Source organism: Panulirus ornatus, chromosome 66, assembly GCF_036320965.1.
Source record: "Panulirus ornatus isolate Po-2019 chromosome 66, ASM3632096v1, whole genome shotgun sequence".
Taxonomy (NCBI): Eukaryota; Metazoa; Arthropoda; class Malacostraca; order Decapoda; family Palinuridae; genus Panulirus; species Panulirus ornatus.
The window spans coordinates 22,876,559-22,892,698 of record NC_092289.1 but is presented as its reverse complement, the minus strand read 5'-3'; the positions used below and the strand labels follow the sequence as shown (position 1 = coordinate 22,892,698).

The 16,140-nt window shown below is 44.7% G+C and overlaps 1 protein-coding gene across 4 annotated transcripts in view; it reads right to left on the bottom strand.

The window, feature by feature from the left end:
• ss (aryl hydrocarbon receptor spineless) overlaps positions 1-16,140 on the bottom strand; it is a 314,320-nt gene that overhangs the window by 129,512 nt on the left and 168,668 nt on the right. For all 4 annotated transcript variants that reach the window (XR_011712270.1, XR_011712271.1, XM_071658638.1 and 1 more), the window contains exon 3: positions 3,572-3,687. Coding sequence is in view for 2 of the 4 variants with exons in the window: in XM_071658638.1 (XP_071514739.1) it covers positions 3,572-3,687 (116 nt within the window). In the remaining 2 variants the exon portion in view is untranslated. The remainder of the gene's footprint in view (positions 1-3,571; positions 3,688-16,140) is intronic.

The window sequence follows — 16,140 nt, the reverse complement described above, 5'->3', positions numbered from 1 at the left end:
TAATCCCACATGATGTCTCAATGAGCGCCACCCTGCTACCACCCCCTGCAGATGACGGGTGCTGGGCGGTGGCCATGAGGGCTCATAGGGTGCTGGAAGGGAGGGGCGGTCAGGGGGGCGCGTGGGGAGGGCCTTACGAACGGGAAAGGAGGAGAGAGGAGGTAAGGAGGGTGAGGGAGATTCAGGGATGAGGAAGATCCTCGCAACGCAAATCCCTCGCAGGAAGTGGGATGCTTTGCCATGGAACGTCAGACAAGTCAAAGTCAAGATTCCTAAGTATAGTCAGTTGAGGAGAGTTGAGTAGACAGGAAGTTCTGGAAGGCATTCCCGGAGGGGACAGTTAGCGAAGGTACCTTCATACTGTCTTCCTTGATGTGCAGTCTGTCGGGGGAATCATCCCGACTATCAACTCCTCAAGGAATCACAAGAACCAGAGCGATGGACCAGGGGTCGTGTCCTGGTGGAGTTGATACCAATCAATATATCTCACCCACACGAGGAACAAGGAGAACGCTCATCTATATACTTCCTCAAGATAGAAAAAAAAATCATACAAGAAGAAAAGAAACATTTATAAAGACTTTGGTAGAAGCATAAAGACTTGTATAGAAGCAAAATATGTATATGGAATGATGAAGATTGTGTAGAATTGTAAAGACATGAACAGAGACAGTAAAGATGTATATAGAAGCATAAACAGGGCAAGATGATATTCTAACCTACGTAAGAAGTATAGTAAACACTTAAGTGGTGATGGGTAACGAGCATGTCCTGGTTAACGAGCGTGATGGTAATGATATGTTACTTTTTGAATCCAATGAACTTAAAGTGGATTCAGCGCTACACCTCATTCATTCTTAGCCCATGATTTGCTTACACTGACGACTACACCTTAATGACTACACCCTGACGACTACACCCTGACAATTATACAGCCAAGGTTCCGCTCTATAGTTTAACACTTTGTGTTAACACTAAAGTTGAAGACTAATCATATTCTCTACGAAAACTATATAGATAACTTGTAGTAATGCCCAACGCTGTTTAATGTAATTCAGTCTAACATAATTCATATAATTAATGTCATCCATACAAGGGCAAGTTCCTTAGCAAGTCCCAACGGAAGTCACCCAAGTCCACCTGATGGTATGTTCACCCACCGTGTCTCCCCAGCAGGCCACCCCAGCAGGCCTCCCCAGCAGGCCTCCCCAGCAGGCCACTCTCATACCCAAGTTGCCACCCACTAGTCCCCTTCCCCCACCACGAGAACTCAACCCTCCCCCTTAAATTTCCCCACCTCCCCCACCCCGTAAGTCCGTCCTCCTACATAAATCCCCCATGCAGACCCTATAGCCCAATCCCCTTTCCAAGCAAATTTCCCTAAATAAATCCCCTACTTAGGCATCACGTGATTTCCCCCTCTAACCCCCCATCCCTCGCCTGCTAAGACACCTCATATTCCGATTGTCCATTTATGTAGGCAGGTTACAGGACAGGACAGGTTTGGCCCTCATGAATGAGATGTCAGCCTCATACAACCAGATGAGATCGAGACACACTAATGTAACGCTTTAAGGCGGAGGATCACTATTGGCTGGTAGCGTGAGGGAATGTCTCTGTTCAACACAAGACAAACAACCATTCCTAAAAGACTCAGAATTACTTAAATATATCATAAAAAAGTTTATGATTTTCAAAATATCTATCTGTTTACTGTATTGATTTCTTAGACTGGTTTGGCCATGTGTCTCTTCAGTGCACAACATATAAACATTTTTTTTTTAGTTATATTTACGAAACAGACTCACTGCAAGTGTGCAGCTTCTGATATTTTTTTCTTTTTACACATAGAAATTTAGTTATTCGAAAATGTTTCGTTCACGATGGGTTATTGTAAAGCCTTAGAGCAGCTGTGGTGTTGGATGAAACGATAAATTTGAACAGTGAATGAAAATACTATCACGGAAGTGATCATGTGTAATTACCAAAATCGTATAACAGATCTAGTACGTTTTATAGGTTTTTCATATCACTAAACCTTTGCTAAATGTTACTACCTAACTACTTAACTGTGAGAAGGTAATTCAAGCAATAAGAACATGGGCAAGCAGTATAGATGATGAGAGATGGATAATGACTTACGAATGATTACAAGATCGTGTGATGAAGTTTTATGGGTCACATGAAGAGGTGGTATGTCTGATGACTGAATGTGTGTGCAACAACCTAGGCCAAAGGAGTGAAACTTGACAGTCACTGAAGTGCTGGCTAACATTGCAGCCGTCACTCATCCTGATACCCAGGCGAACATCAGCACAGGACGGTGGCTGCTCGTCAGCCTTTGAACTACGATGAGAGAGAGAGAGAGAGAGAGAGAGAGAGAGAGAGAGAGAGAGAGAGAGAGAGAGAGAGAGAGAGAGAGAGAGAGAGCATTAAGTATTATCACTAAGACAGTGAACACACACACACACACACACACACACACACACACACACACACACACACACAGTTCGCATGTTGAAGTAACTCACGTCTTCTGAAAATTCTTTGTCCTGTAAGAGTTCAGACTGGGAGAAAAAAACAAAGCTGGATAAGTTGGCAATTTGCAGTACACGCGAACAGTCTTATATGTGGTGCACACGATGGAAAAAAAAGGACATATAATCATTTGCCTGAATAATAGGATCAAAATGTCACGAATTCTTAAGAATATTATTTCTTATTCCGGATGTCTTTGAATTCATATACTCGTCTGAATATAAGTTTAGATCTTATAATGTATATTTGTATGTGATTCTGTCTACAAAAAGTATAAATCTTTAGTGAAAAAGAAAGTATACTCGCGAGTTCAATCTTATATATGATTTCTTTAAGTAACTCTGTAGCCCCTCTCCTCTTTTTCATCTTAAGAAAAACTGAATTAACCTTTCCCCTCGGAAAAGAAAGCAGCAGAGATTTGCGAGGACGTGTCACCTAGTCTTGGAAGCGGACGAAAATAAAAAGCTTTACGTGTACATAAAATAAATCTAATACGAGGCCAGACTGTATGTCTTCCTAGTCTTAACACATCGCATAAAATAATCTTTGTCCAGGTGAAATATTGCCACGTATCACAACAGTCTCAAGTCAGTGGATCTTTTGTGGTGAAGGTTAACGTACTGAAGGAAACACTTGCGTCGCGAGTCCCCCTAACTCCCCGACTCCTTCCTGCTGCCGGGGAAACAGTGATGGGGTGCTGCAAGGGATACTCTTGGGTCCGCCTTTCTTTCCCTTTCCATAACATTTAAGTCACCAGTGAAGGACATACTGGATATTAGTCACGATACCCTCATCCTCAACACGAGAGGACTGCCCTGGAATCCTTCAGGTCCTTCTCCCTTCACTCAGAAGGGACACTTCTGTGAAGTCCCTTCCTTTGAAGGTCTCTCCCTTCCTACTCTAGGAAAACCCCATCAAGATCTCCTTCCTCCTTCCACCCCATCTCTCGTACACTCCCTTCCCAGAGCCCCTGCCTCCCCCTCCCCCTCCTTCCCTATCCGAGGACGACATGGAACGTGGAGTCTGGACTTACCTGTAGGAACATCTCGCCGTCAAGGACCTGGTGGTCGTACGTGATAAGGTCTCGATGTCTCGTTGGGTGAAGAGGCTCCCCCTCCGCTTTCTCTCCCCCTCCGCCGTGCATCATCACTGCCAACACAAGGGAGAGACACTGGTTGAAAATACAAGTTAACATTACTGCTACAGGTACGAGTAGAATCACTGCCAACACACAAGGCAAAATCGTTACCAACACCTCAAAACCCCAACAGATTATGTTGTTTGGAATATCATTACTAAGAACAAAAATTATGTTGATATTAACACAAGAAGCAGCAATGTTGATTGCAACATTACCAAATGAATTTCACCCACAATTAAGTTATTTAACTTTACCATTAGAAGACAATGGAATACGACAAGGAAATCATCATCATCCTGCAAAACCAGTGCAAACCAAGGCAATATTATCCTAAAGTAAAGTCACTGTAATTAAAGAATCACTTACCACTAATTAATGCGTTAATTGTAATTATTTGGCGATGATCATCATTACCACTAGGGCGAACTGTCTCTAAGGCTTCAAGATCTAATGACTGGACGAATGAAGCAGTTAAGTAATAGGCTTGCGAAGATAATTTGCATATGTCTGTAGACTGATTCTGTTGTAATCTGTTGGCTTAATTATGCTCAGGACCTCTTTCTATAAGCTCCTTCAACCCAAAGCTGTGCTACTCCCAGTAGCAGGGAAATGTGGGCTCCTTTAGAGGGAGAAGGCCTTTGCGAAAGTTTATAACGTTCTGGTAAATATTGAGGATGGAAAATTTGTTAAAATCACTTTGTAAAGGAAAGGAAAAAATCTCATGGTTTGATCTTGTAAGATGAAGACAGTAGTTCAGAAACTGATTTTAGGTTATATTGAATGGTAGTATTTGTCAGGTGAAGGTTGATGGGCTTTGTTCGGTTCTACTTGGTGGGTAATGATGTCTACGATGGTGGAAGAATGTTTCGTAATGATCATTATCGTTATCTGCTGTGTGATGGTTTATGACTAGAATGTAGACCCCATGACATCAGGTAGATGCAAGTTATAGCCTTTTGTTATAGATATTATAACAGTTCTTCATGTGATGGGTTCCTTCCTCACAATTACCCACTATTACCTTACTCCCCTCACAGTCGTCCCCCCCATACCTCACCATCCCACGACCCATACCTCACCATCTCACCCTCATACTTTACCATCTCACACCCTTATACCTCACCATCCCACACCCTCATACCTCACCATCCGATCCCCGATAACTCACCATCCCACACCCCCATAGCTCACCATCCGACCCCCATTCTTCACGTCTTGCTTAAAAAGACACAGAGTCGTGACCCAGCCCTTGCCAACATCATAGACACTGGCGGTAACAAGAGAACAGAACAAGGTAATAAAGACCGTCGTGACACGACTGTGAATTTAGATATTTCCTGTGTGGTTGACGACCCTGGATCAACTTGAGTACAAGCCTTAACGACCTGCGACACGCGACCCGCTGGCTGACCGACGACCCCCGTGTGTAGTGCTCTGATATATCTCGTTTTCTGTTCGCTGATGATGCAGAGAGAGAGAGAGAGAGAGAGAGAGAGAGAGAGAGAGAGAGAGAGAGAGAGAGAGAGAGAGAGAGAGAGAACGACGGTACGACATTTGAGCAAGACGTGACGACCCTTCATCTTTAAGGTCAGAGTCCAGGCTGTCACACTCAGGGTCGTACCGTCTGACCTCAGTCTGTCTTATCGGAGTGACGCACAGATGTTGGCTTTGTCTTCTATACAGACACACACACATGTTGGCTTTGTCTGCCATACAGACACACACATGTTGGCTTTGTGTGAATGTTTTAAAAGGAGCCCGAGAGAACAGATGGTAGTCTTGGTTGTGAGCCATCTGTCCATCACAGGTGACGCTGATGATCGCCTGATACACCTCCTGTGCAAAGGGTCGTTCTTGCCCCATCTCTTCACCATCCGGTTCCACAGATGGTGGTAACCTCATCGGAAACCATCTGTCTGTCTTCCAGACTCACATCTGGTCATATCCGACACCATCTGCTCACCTTCCAGACTGGCATCTGGTCACCCCCACCTGTCGCCATCTGTCCACCTCATCCAGACTTGCACGAAGACGCGTCGCGGCTTACCTTTCTCCATCAGGAAACGACATCTCTGGCGTCTGGGACTGACTCCTGCTGCGTCCGACACCTCTGGCCTTGGTCTCTTGGACCAACCAATGGATCCGACAACACAGGCGCTCGTCTCCGGGACCAACCGATGCGTCTGATCGCTCTACAACTGGTCTGTGGGACCATCCGATGCGTCTGATCGCTCTACAACTGATCTGTGGGACCAACCAATGCGTCTGATCGCACTACAACTGGTCTGTGGGACCAACCGATGCGTCTGATCGCTCTACAACTGATCTGTGGGACCAACCGATGCGTCTGATCGCTCTACAACTGATCTGTGGGACCAACCAATGCGTCTGATCGCTCTACAACTGGTCTGTGGGACCATCCGATGCGTCCGCTAACTCTAGCAGTGTTCTGTGGTCCGTGCAGGAGGTCATGTGTGCGTGCCACTCTGCCTTATACACCAGAGAACTTCGCTAATTGCTGGTAATGGCGTTTTACTTCCCTGCACAGCGAGGTGGGAGGGGAGAGCTGCCTCTATCGTGTCATCATCCGCCGCCTCACCTTCTGAATGGGAAAGTTTCCAATGTCTTTAGTGTAAATTGAGGAATGGAATTTCTTCATAAAGAGTGTTGGACTCTCTTCAGTGCGATAAAGAGGTTTTTTGAGGCTCACATGATTATACGTCTTTGGAAAGGGAAGTAAAAGAGGGTGTAGTAGATGAACAAGATCATGGGAAAATACGACATTATGATGATAATGATAATAGTGATAATGATAATGATAATGATAATAATGATAATAATAATAATTATAATAATGATAATATAATAATAATGATAATGAAAATGGTTATGATAATTACAGTTGTTATTGTCATTGAACGTATCAAAAGAAGAGGGAGAAAAACAACAATATACGGACTGTTGTGCATAATAACCAGGGTGTTGATAACGCCAGTATAACAAACAACTCCCTAGCAGCAATAGGGAAGAGGTCATAACAAATGTTATTGATGAACTGTTCTGAACGCAGCATGATGATAATATATATATATATATGTACTGGGTTGTAGGGGAGGAGGCTTCGGTACATATGGTGGGGTTGTTGGCCAGCTATAACCTGAAAGCCTCTGCTAAATAATGGAGACGAAGGGAAGGAGCTAATAACCTTAATTGACCCCCATGATGACCTTAATTACATCAAACAAGCTGACCCTTCCCTCTACCTACCCCGCCCCTACCAGCGGGAGAGAGAGAGAGAGAGAGAGAGAGAGAGAGAGAGAGAGAGAGAGAGACTATAAAGTCGTTAGGGCTGGAGTTCGCTTGGGAGGTAATGGTTTAGTCGCCCAACGGAATAGCCAGCCGGGGGTTTCCATGTTGAAAGTAACATATTCTCGCTTTTATGGACCCTGATGTCCGTCGATACAGTAAACCCGGATACAACTCTCTCTCTCTCTCTCTCTCTCTCTCTCTCTCTCTCTCTCTCTCTCTCTCTCTCTCTCTCTCTCTCTCTCTCTCTCTCTCTCTCTCTCTCATTCCTCTTTCCTTGTCTCCCACTTGTTATTCCTTACTATCGTACGGTAGTTTTACGTGATGTTTGTATGACAAACAAGCTCGACACTAGATGTGTACTTGAACGTAAAACCAGGTTGTTCGACCTGCGTTTTCCTCTGTAATGTCCCTTTACAGTTGAACATAAAAGCGTAAAGACTCGGTTAACTTGTAGCTGGGCTACGGGTCTCCCAGGGGACATTTACTATCTACACTCCATTTCCCGCAACCTGCACACTGGACAGACTACAGCAGGGTTTCGTTACAACAGAGCCAGGCTACAGTAGAGCTAGATTACAGTAAAGCAAAGCTGCAGTAGTGCCAGGCTACAGCAGAGTGTGATATCAAGTGGAGCCAGACTACAGCAGAAGTAGACTTCAGTAGAGCCAGACTACAGCAGAAGTAGAGTTCAGTAGAGCCAGACTACAGCAGCAGTAGAGTTCAGTAGAGGCAGGCTACAGCAGAAGTAGAGTTCAGTAGAGCTAGACTACAACAGAAGTAGAGTTCAGTAGAGCTAGACTACAGCAGCAGTAGAGTTCAGTAGAGCCAGACTACAGCAGAAGTAGAGTTCAGTAGAGCCAGGTTACAGCAGAAGTAGAGTTCAGTAGAGCCAGGTTACAGCAGAGGTAGATTACAATAAGGTCAGGCTTCTACAAGATCAGACTAAAGCAGATCCACCTCACTATAACAAAAGCAGACGACTGAGCCAGAAACTACCATCCATCTGAGCTATATCGATAGATTTGCATTAAGTAACTGTATTTATGGTAAATACATCAACATATTCCCTTACCAAAGTTATGGCTATTGGCTGATAATCATAGGCAGCACTTCAAATGAAAAATGAAAACAAAAATATTTATAAAGATAATATTCGCGCCTGAATGAATAATAATATATGGACCGTTGGTTTCCGGTATGTGGTAATGAATAATGAAAAAAGAAAAAAAATTGGTTAGGGCGTTTGTTATGGCTGATGGGTCTCTCTCTCTCTCTCTCTCTCTCTCTCTCTCTCTCTCTCTCTCTCTCTCTCTCTCTCTCTCTCTCTCTCTCTCTCTCTCTGCTGGAGAATTTACTCAGTAGCCCCCCTCCCTCTTATATATTCCGTGTGAAATCGAGTGTCAACGACCAGCTGGGGCCAAACCAGCTGTGGATTGTCGAACACTTTCATGTAACCACCATGTAACCAGCTGTGGATTGTCGACCAGTAGGGTAGTAAAGCTAGAAATACAGGAGTGTTACAGAAATACAGCAGTGTTTCACTGCTGTATTAATCTCTTTAATACGACGGTACAACTCTTGAGCTTGACATGATCTTTGACGACATGATCTTTGACGTGAACCTTAAGGGTCAGGTCGAAGGCTAGGCGATCATACCCAGAGTGTCGCACTGTCGTCCGTAAATGTCGTACTGACGTGCTCAAGGGTCGTACCGTCGTGCTCAAGGGTCGTACCGTCGTGCCCAAGTATCGTAACGCTATATTCGTGCGTCGTGCAGTGGTCATACTGAAGGAGTTAAGTTCTTAGTAGAGAAAGAAAGGCGTCCAGGCAGATACATGAAGCATACTATCGCGCAATGCTCATATATATATATATATATATATATATATATATATATATATATATATATATATATATATATATATATATATCGGGATTCCATGTTATTTTCCAGTTCAGAAACGTAGATAAGGGATGGCTTATCCCATAGGCGGCTGTGTGCCCTTCTTGTTTTAATCATCGAAATCCCCCACAGCTCCCCCAGCTCCCCCGACAGGAGGAACACAAGCTCCCCCAGCTCCCTCAACAGGAGGAACACAGCTCCCCCAGCTCCCCCGGAAGGAGGAACACAGCTTCCACAGCTCCCCCGGTAGGAGGAACACAGCTTCCACAGCTCCCCCGACAGGAGTAACACAGCTCCCCCAGCTCCCCCGACAGGAGTAACACAGCTCCCCCAGCTCCCCCGACAGGAGTAACACAGCTCCCCCAGCTCCCCCGACAGGAGCAACACAGCTCCCCCAGCTCCCCCGACAGGAGTAACACAGCTCCCCCAGCTCCCCCGACAGGGGTAACACAGCTCCCCCAGCTCCCCCGGTAGGAGGAACACAGCTCCCCCGCACCGCTAGACTTGTAATTCTCGGGTTCACACCAATTTAAACTCTCTCAAATCTTGTTTTAGAACTTCCTTCTTTCCTCTGTGTGGGTACATGACTTATCATTTCCCTCCTAAATCGTCGCACACTTTGCTCCTTTGTCTAGATGATATTGTCTTCAAAAACCTGTGAATTTGAATTATTTATTTTTTCCCTCTTTCCCCTTTGAGGGAACAATAGTAGCTACCGTTGGGCTAAGTTTTGTCTTTTGGCTGTACCGGAAGTGATTTCGACTAAGCTTCAATTACAGAGTCATGAACAGGTTTGTGTATAAGATAAGCAAGATAAGCGTGTGAATGCATGTCATCAAGCGTGTTTTATCATCCTAGTGATAATAAGGTTTAAGTTGCTCGAGTTGGCCGTTGAAACAGAGGCACGTAAATCATTTTCAAAATCAGATATTCAATGAATTTCACAGCACAAGGTGTGAAATGAGCCGATATCGTCAGAGTGAGTACCCGATCTACATATCTGTGATTTATTTAGGGTAATTATACGAGACTCTTTTTAGAAGAACTAAAAACACAAAGTTAATGTTGTCTTTTTTTTTGTCAAGACAAGAGTCCACAAGTAGACTCAAATCAGGAACTATAAAGAGAATGTTGGATGAGGTTAAAATACCGTCTTTTAACAAGGCATTAGCACAGTGTAGATCATCAGGGGTCAGACTAGGTTACGCGAGGGTAATGGCGGCATTAACATGCTATACCACGGTTTAAACACAGACGGGACTACGCTTCAGAAGGAGGTGAAGGAGGTGTGCCTTTTACTCGGGGTATGTGCTACAGAGGCGAAGCTTACTCAAAGGGCACGTTAATCTCTCTCTCTCTCTCTCTCTCTCTCTCTCTCTCTCTCTCTCTCTCTCTCTCTCTCTCTCTCTCTCTCTCTCTCCCCCCCCCCTGGCTGGCTGCTCAAAGACTACGAGGCAATCCAATTTTTTATGTGTGAGCATCACGTCTCGATTAGTTACCTTTCGCTGTAGAACGCGTCTCGCTGAGCTATCTCTCGCTGTGGCACACGTCTCGCTTAACTATCTCTCGCTGTAGAGTACGTTTCGCTTAACTGTGTCTTGCAACACTTGAGGACGGTTTTGAAAGCCGGCCATATCTATGTATGTTGAGGGTATAGCTACAGGAATGTGAACCTCATACCACTTGATAGTCCCTCTTCCCAGACTGAATAGATCAACACGTATCATCTCTCACATTGGAGATTTGGCCATAAATTACTCTACGTCCTCTGTCGATCTAGGAGTTAGCCTAACTCGCTAACTTTCGCTATGCCTTCCCCAGCAGGTCACTTGTAAAGGTTTAGGTCATATTTTTTTTTAGATTTCTTAGCGGGATTTATCATATGGAATTTCGCTTTATGGATTTATGGATCCATGCGTTTCCCGAATAACTTCCTGTTTTCGAGGTAAACTCCGCTGAAAAATCTTTTGTAAAAAAGAAAAACCAAGTCATAAATTCAGGACTGGTTCAAAACGGTAGCGCCAGATATCCACCATCAATCAATCAATTCAAAGAGGTTGGCGAACGCACCTGCCAAGGTAAACAAGCGAACGATCGCTGGGGGTCTGCGCTGGCCAGAATGGCCGCCCACAAGACGACACACCACTTTACTCCTCGCAAGACCTCTTCTGGTGAACGAACGAACGAACTCCTCCAGTAACTTAATCGTGATAACCAATGTTATGGACAGATTCCCCCGCTCGCCCGGGGCAAGCGAGCGCGAGGGACATTAACACCAGCTAAAGGAAAGGAAGAGAGAGAGAGAGAGAGAGAGAGAGAGAGAGAGAGAGAGAGAGAGAGAGAGAGAGAGAGAGAGAGAGAGAGAGAGAGAGAGAGAGGGGGGGGGAATATTTGCATGGCGCCTGTCTGTCTGGTTCGATCGATCAACACGCGCAACCAACCCACCCTGGCGGACGGTGTTGTAGCGCTCGTTATGATTTTGCTCGAACCTTATGCCTGGCTGAGTCGACTCTTACCGTTAATACCTCGTATTGTGAGCCAGCCTTCATCATGGAGGGGTGGAGGTTGAGGGGAGGCGGGGTTGATGTATGGAAGTGAGAGATGTCTTAATTCTGTGAAATAGTTTAGGAAGGTGAGGTGGTCCAGGGGCGAGCATAGCTCATTGTGTAAATATAAGTTTGAAAGGCTTCTTTCCCTTATTGATCTCTCTCTCTCTCTCTCTCTCTCTCTCTCTCTCTCTCTCTCTCTCTCTCTCTCTCTCTCCGTTCCCCATCCTCACTCTCTCTCTCTCTTACGCACCTTCTTACACACACACACACACACACACACACACACACACACACACACACACGCACACCCCCCCTCCCCCCTTCAAGTACTCTTCCCCATCAATGAAGACCTCACCAAAGACTCTGATTGGCCAGGTGACACATTGCAGTAGTGCATGTCTACACCCTTAGCCCCGACAAATGGGGGGATGTCAACACCATTAATAATAGAGGAAGCAGACAACCCGCGTGTGTACATTGGCTGCCACACAGGGAGGTTGAAAAATGATCGAGTCCGTCTGAGAGAGAGAGAGAGAGAGAGAGAGAGAGAGAGAGAGAGAGAGAGAGAGAGAGAGAGAGAGAGAGATTGTATGTTCTTTCATGTTTACGAATGAATATCTTAATGATTATATTGTTGACGGTTTGGTAGTGCCAACAGCAAAGTAGATGTAGGAGGAATAGATAGGATGAATAGATTTAATGATGATAGCAGTGATAATTATGACTATTACTAATGATACTGTAATAATGATAATAGGGACAGTGATAATGAAAATGATAATACACTGGTGATAATGATGATAATAGTAATGATGATGATAATTATGAAAGTAATGATAACAATGATGATAATGAGTCTGTGAAATAATAGCCTCATCCCTCCAATCAGAGCGTCGCACACAGAAGCCAGTAATACAACCACCCCACATCTCCAGCTCGGCACATCCTCGTACGCTACAAGTAACGCTATGATAAGTAACGCTACAAGTATGCTAAGTAACGCTATGATTATGCTAAGTAACGCTATAAGTATGCCATGATAATTAGCGCGATAAGTATGCTATGATAAGCAACGCTATCGGTATACTATGATAAGTAACGCTATCGGTATACTATGATAAGTAACGCTATCGGTATACTATGATAAGCAACGCTATCGGTATACTATGATAAGTAACGCTATCGGTATACTATGATAAGTAACGCTATCGGTATACTATGATAAGCAACGCTATCGGTATACTATGATAAGTAACGCTATAAGTATGCTATGCTAAGTAACGCGATAAGTATGCTATGATAAGCCGGTAGCACAGCACAACATACCACGTGGGTTAAGATAGAGAAGGATACACAGTTGAGCCTCTTATCAGTCACATTGAGGGTGGGGGTGTGGGGGTGTGGGGTGGGGGTGTGGGTGTGGGGTTGGGGGTGTGGGTGTGGGGTTGGGGGTGTGGGTGTGGGGTTGGGGTGGGTGTGTGAGGTTGCGTGATTACAGATCCTGAGTGTGTACCGACAGTGTAATTTGACCTCTTACATCACCCACCGTTACGAAATATGTGTAGTAAGCAAGCTGTAACGAGAGAGAGAGAGAGAGAGAGAGAGAGAGAGAGAGAGAGAGAGAGAGAGAGAGAGAGAGAGAGAGAACCGTTTCTCAATGAACTTTCCAAGAATGGCTTTTTTTTTGTCCTTTATTTTTTTTTTTAAGGCTAGGGAGGGACCCAGTCTGTCAGAAGGAGATTCATGTCAGGGGTATATACATACGATACTCACTTGTTAACCAAATGCCGTCCTAGCTACGTCTCTTCGTTGTATATCAAATGATTGTTATATTTCTCTTCTTGTGTCTCCCCTGATGATGTGATTATTACACGAAAGTGCACTTGGGAACTTATCGTGTTTCATTTCCCCCCGTGGATTCATGGGAATTGTGTGTGTGTATATATATATATATATATATATATATATATATATATATATATATATATATATATATATATATATATATATATATATGTATGTGTGTGTGTGTGTGTGTGTGTGTCTCTTATATAATTATTTTCCCGTATAATACATAATCTTCATGTCTATCACCAAATGGTCATTAGCCTTCAACATGAACCATAGTAACAATTCCACTGACTGTAAAAAATCCTTCACTCGAGTCCCCCTTATTCGTAAAATCGTAACTGATTCCCTTCATTCATTTTTCACGGGAGTTTTTCCAGAATTATTTGAAATATCAGAATTGGTGGAAATCCTGGTCCAGGGGCATTCAAAGGCTGGGTTATCAGGCAGCTTTTATCTTTGATGACCTTGTCTTTGATGACCTTGTCTTTGATGACCTTGTCTTTGATGACCTTGTCTTTGGTTCGCAAATTTCACATCTTTTTTGGGAGAATCATTTTTCGAGATTCTTTTTTTTTCAAGAAAATATTCGTGAATATTAGAATGTTTGCGTCACTACTTTCATAACGAAATTATCGAATTTACGCATAATTTTACGGCGTAGTTAGCCATTCATACGCTAATCATGATATCTTCACATACGCTTTATGCCACAGTCTTAAATTGTAATGTTAATGAACTAGTTTTGTATAAATATTCCATAAATACATTATGATATGACGTGTCTTTTTATCTATCTATCTATATCTATATCTATCTATCTATCTGTTTTAGTTTGAAATATTTTGTTTTCCTAAATCCGGCATTGTGTATCTTCATCCAGAGCCTCACACACACACACACACACACACACACGTGTTTACAACGTATTGACAAGAAGTATGGGTACCCACCCCCCCCAGCCCCCCCACAAGCAGTTTTCTCCTGATTTACGAAAGTGATCAAAGGGAGAGACGGAAGGGTTAGACGTACGCCCCTGTCTGCAAGGGTAAGGTTAATCTTATTTGGTCATGTCCCAAGTCATTATTATGAACGGTTACGTAATATCCCGGGAAAAAGAAAATATATGTATATACATTTCAGAGACGATGTTTGGTAATTGAAGTCATAGAGAACAATGTTATCTTCTGAAGGAAGGAACCAGTAGATGGTGAGAGGTGTCTCCACCCCTCGCTGGGTGGGTGGGTGTTACATCATTGGCCAGGAGCGTTGGGAGAGAGAGAGAGAGAGAGAGAGAGAGAGAGAGAGAGAGAGAGAGAGAGAGAGAGAGAGAGAGAGTGACTGAAGTGTAGAGAGGAGAGGGTGGGAAGGGGGGAAAGAGGAGCCTTCTACGTCACTGACGTAAGGCGGGTCTAAGGTTCGTACGTCAGTCAGTCAGGTCCGGCAACTGTCGTAAAAATCTTTCCTCGTAGGAGTTCTGTCCAGCAGTCTGTATGTATGTTTCCGACATATGTGTCTGTGAGTGCGTGTACGTATGTATGTCTGTATCAAATCTCTCTCTCTCTCTCTCTCTCTCTCTCTCTCTCTCTCTCTCTCTCTCTCTCTCTCTCTCTCTCTCTCTCTCTTCACAGCATCAAAGTCTTCAGGTCTCCGTTGTAAAAAGAAAAAAAAAACATCACATAGAAACAAAGACTGGAGGGAAAACAAGTCCTCTGCAACACCAGGCAACACCGGAGGATCTGTGTCACTTGTGTTGATCTCGTGTGCAGGAGGAGAGCAGGCAGGAAGGGGTATCAGTGGGGGGATGGGGTGAGGAGAAGCACATCGTATTAAAATTCCTGTAATGATGAGAAAATAGATGGCAACGTCTGAATTCATCAGGAGCCATGTGGGTGATCTGTCATTATGTGTGGCGCTCCGGGCCGGCCAGTGTGTATTACCCTGTCAAGCCTTGCAAGAGGGTCTAGCAGGGCTGTACACGTCTGTCTGACTCTCTGTCTGTGTCTGTCTGTCTGTCTGGCTGGTTGTTTGGCTGTCTGTCTCTTTTTTCCCCTCGTAAGCGCTATGCGCTTCGTCCAGCCTTATAGTCGAATCTTGTGTCAGATACTCTCTCTCTCTCTCTCTCTCTCTCTCTCTCTCTCTCTCTCTCTCTCTCTCTCTCTCTCTCTCTCTCCATACCTGGTACCTGTAGACCCCACACACGGGTCGGACCAGGTCGACTATGGGTTGTCCCCTTTCATCACAAAAGTCCAGGTTAGCCATTATACCTGAAGGTAGTACAACACCCCCATCCCCTCCCCCCTTCCCCCACCCTTCCTCCATCTCCCCCCCCCCCCCCTCCGTGTGGCCTGGCGGCGGCAGCGGCAGCGGCGGCGGCGGCAGCGGCGGCGGCAGGACTTCCGCGGCCAGGTCTGGTCGATGGCTAATGGCTGGGTGTCACAGGCGGGCCAGACCCGCGGACCAGCAGGGTTTTTATCTCGTGTTGGTGGTGGTGGGTGGGTGGTTGTGTGGTGGTGATGGTGGTGGTGAGGGTGGTGGTGGGTGGTTGTGTGGTGGTGAGGATAGTAAGTTATGGTGCTACAGTTGGCTAGTAGTAGTAATGAAGCAGTCCGCTGTGGTAGAAGGGATATAGTAGTGTTGTATGTGTTACTCCCTTATACATACCACGTTGGTACGAGTCATTATGTTAGTTATGACACCTTACCCTTGTTTCCTGTAGCGGTAGTATTATCTCTCTCTCTCTCTCTCTCTCTCTCTCTCTCTCTCTCTCTGCCAGTTGCAGCTACTGTTACTATTGATTTTATGATCTATCAAGCTGTTACTTCACTGCAGCACTTCTCAATATTTGCCTA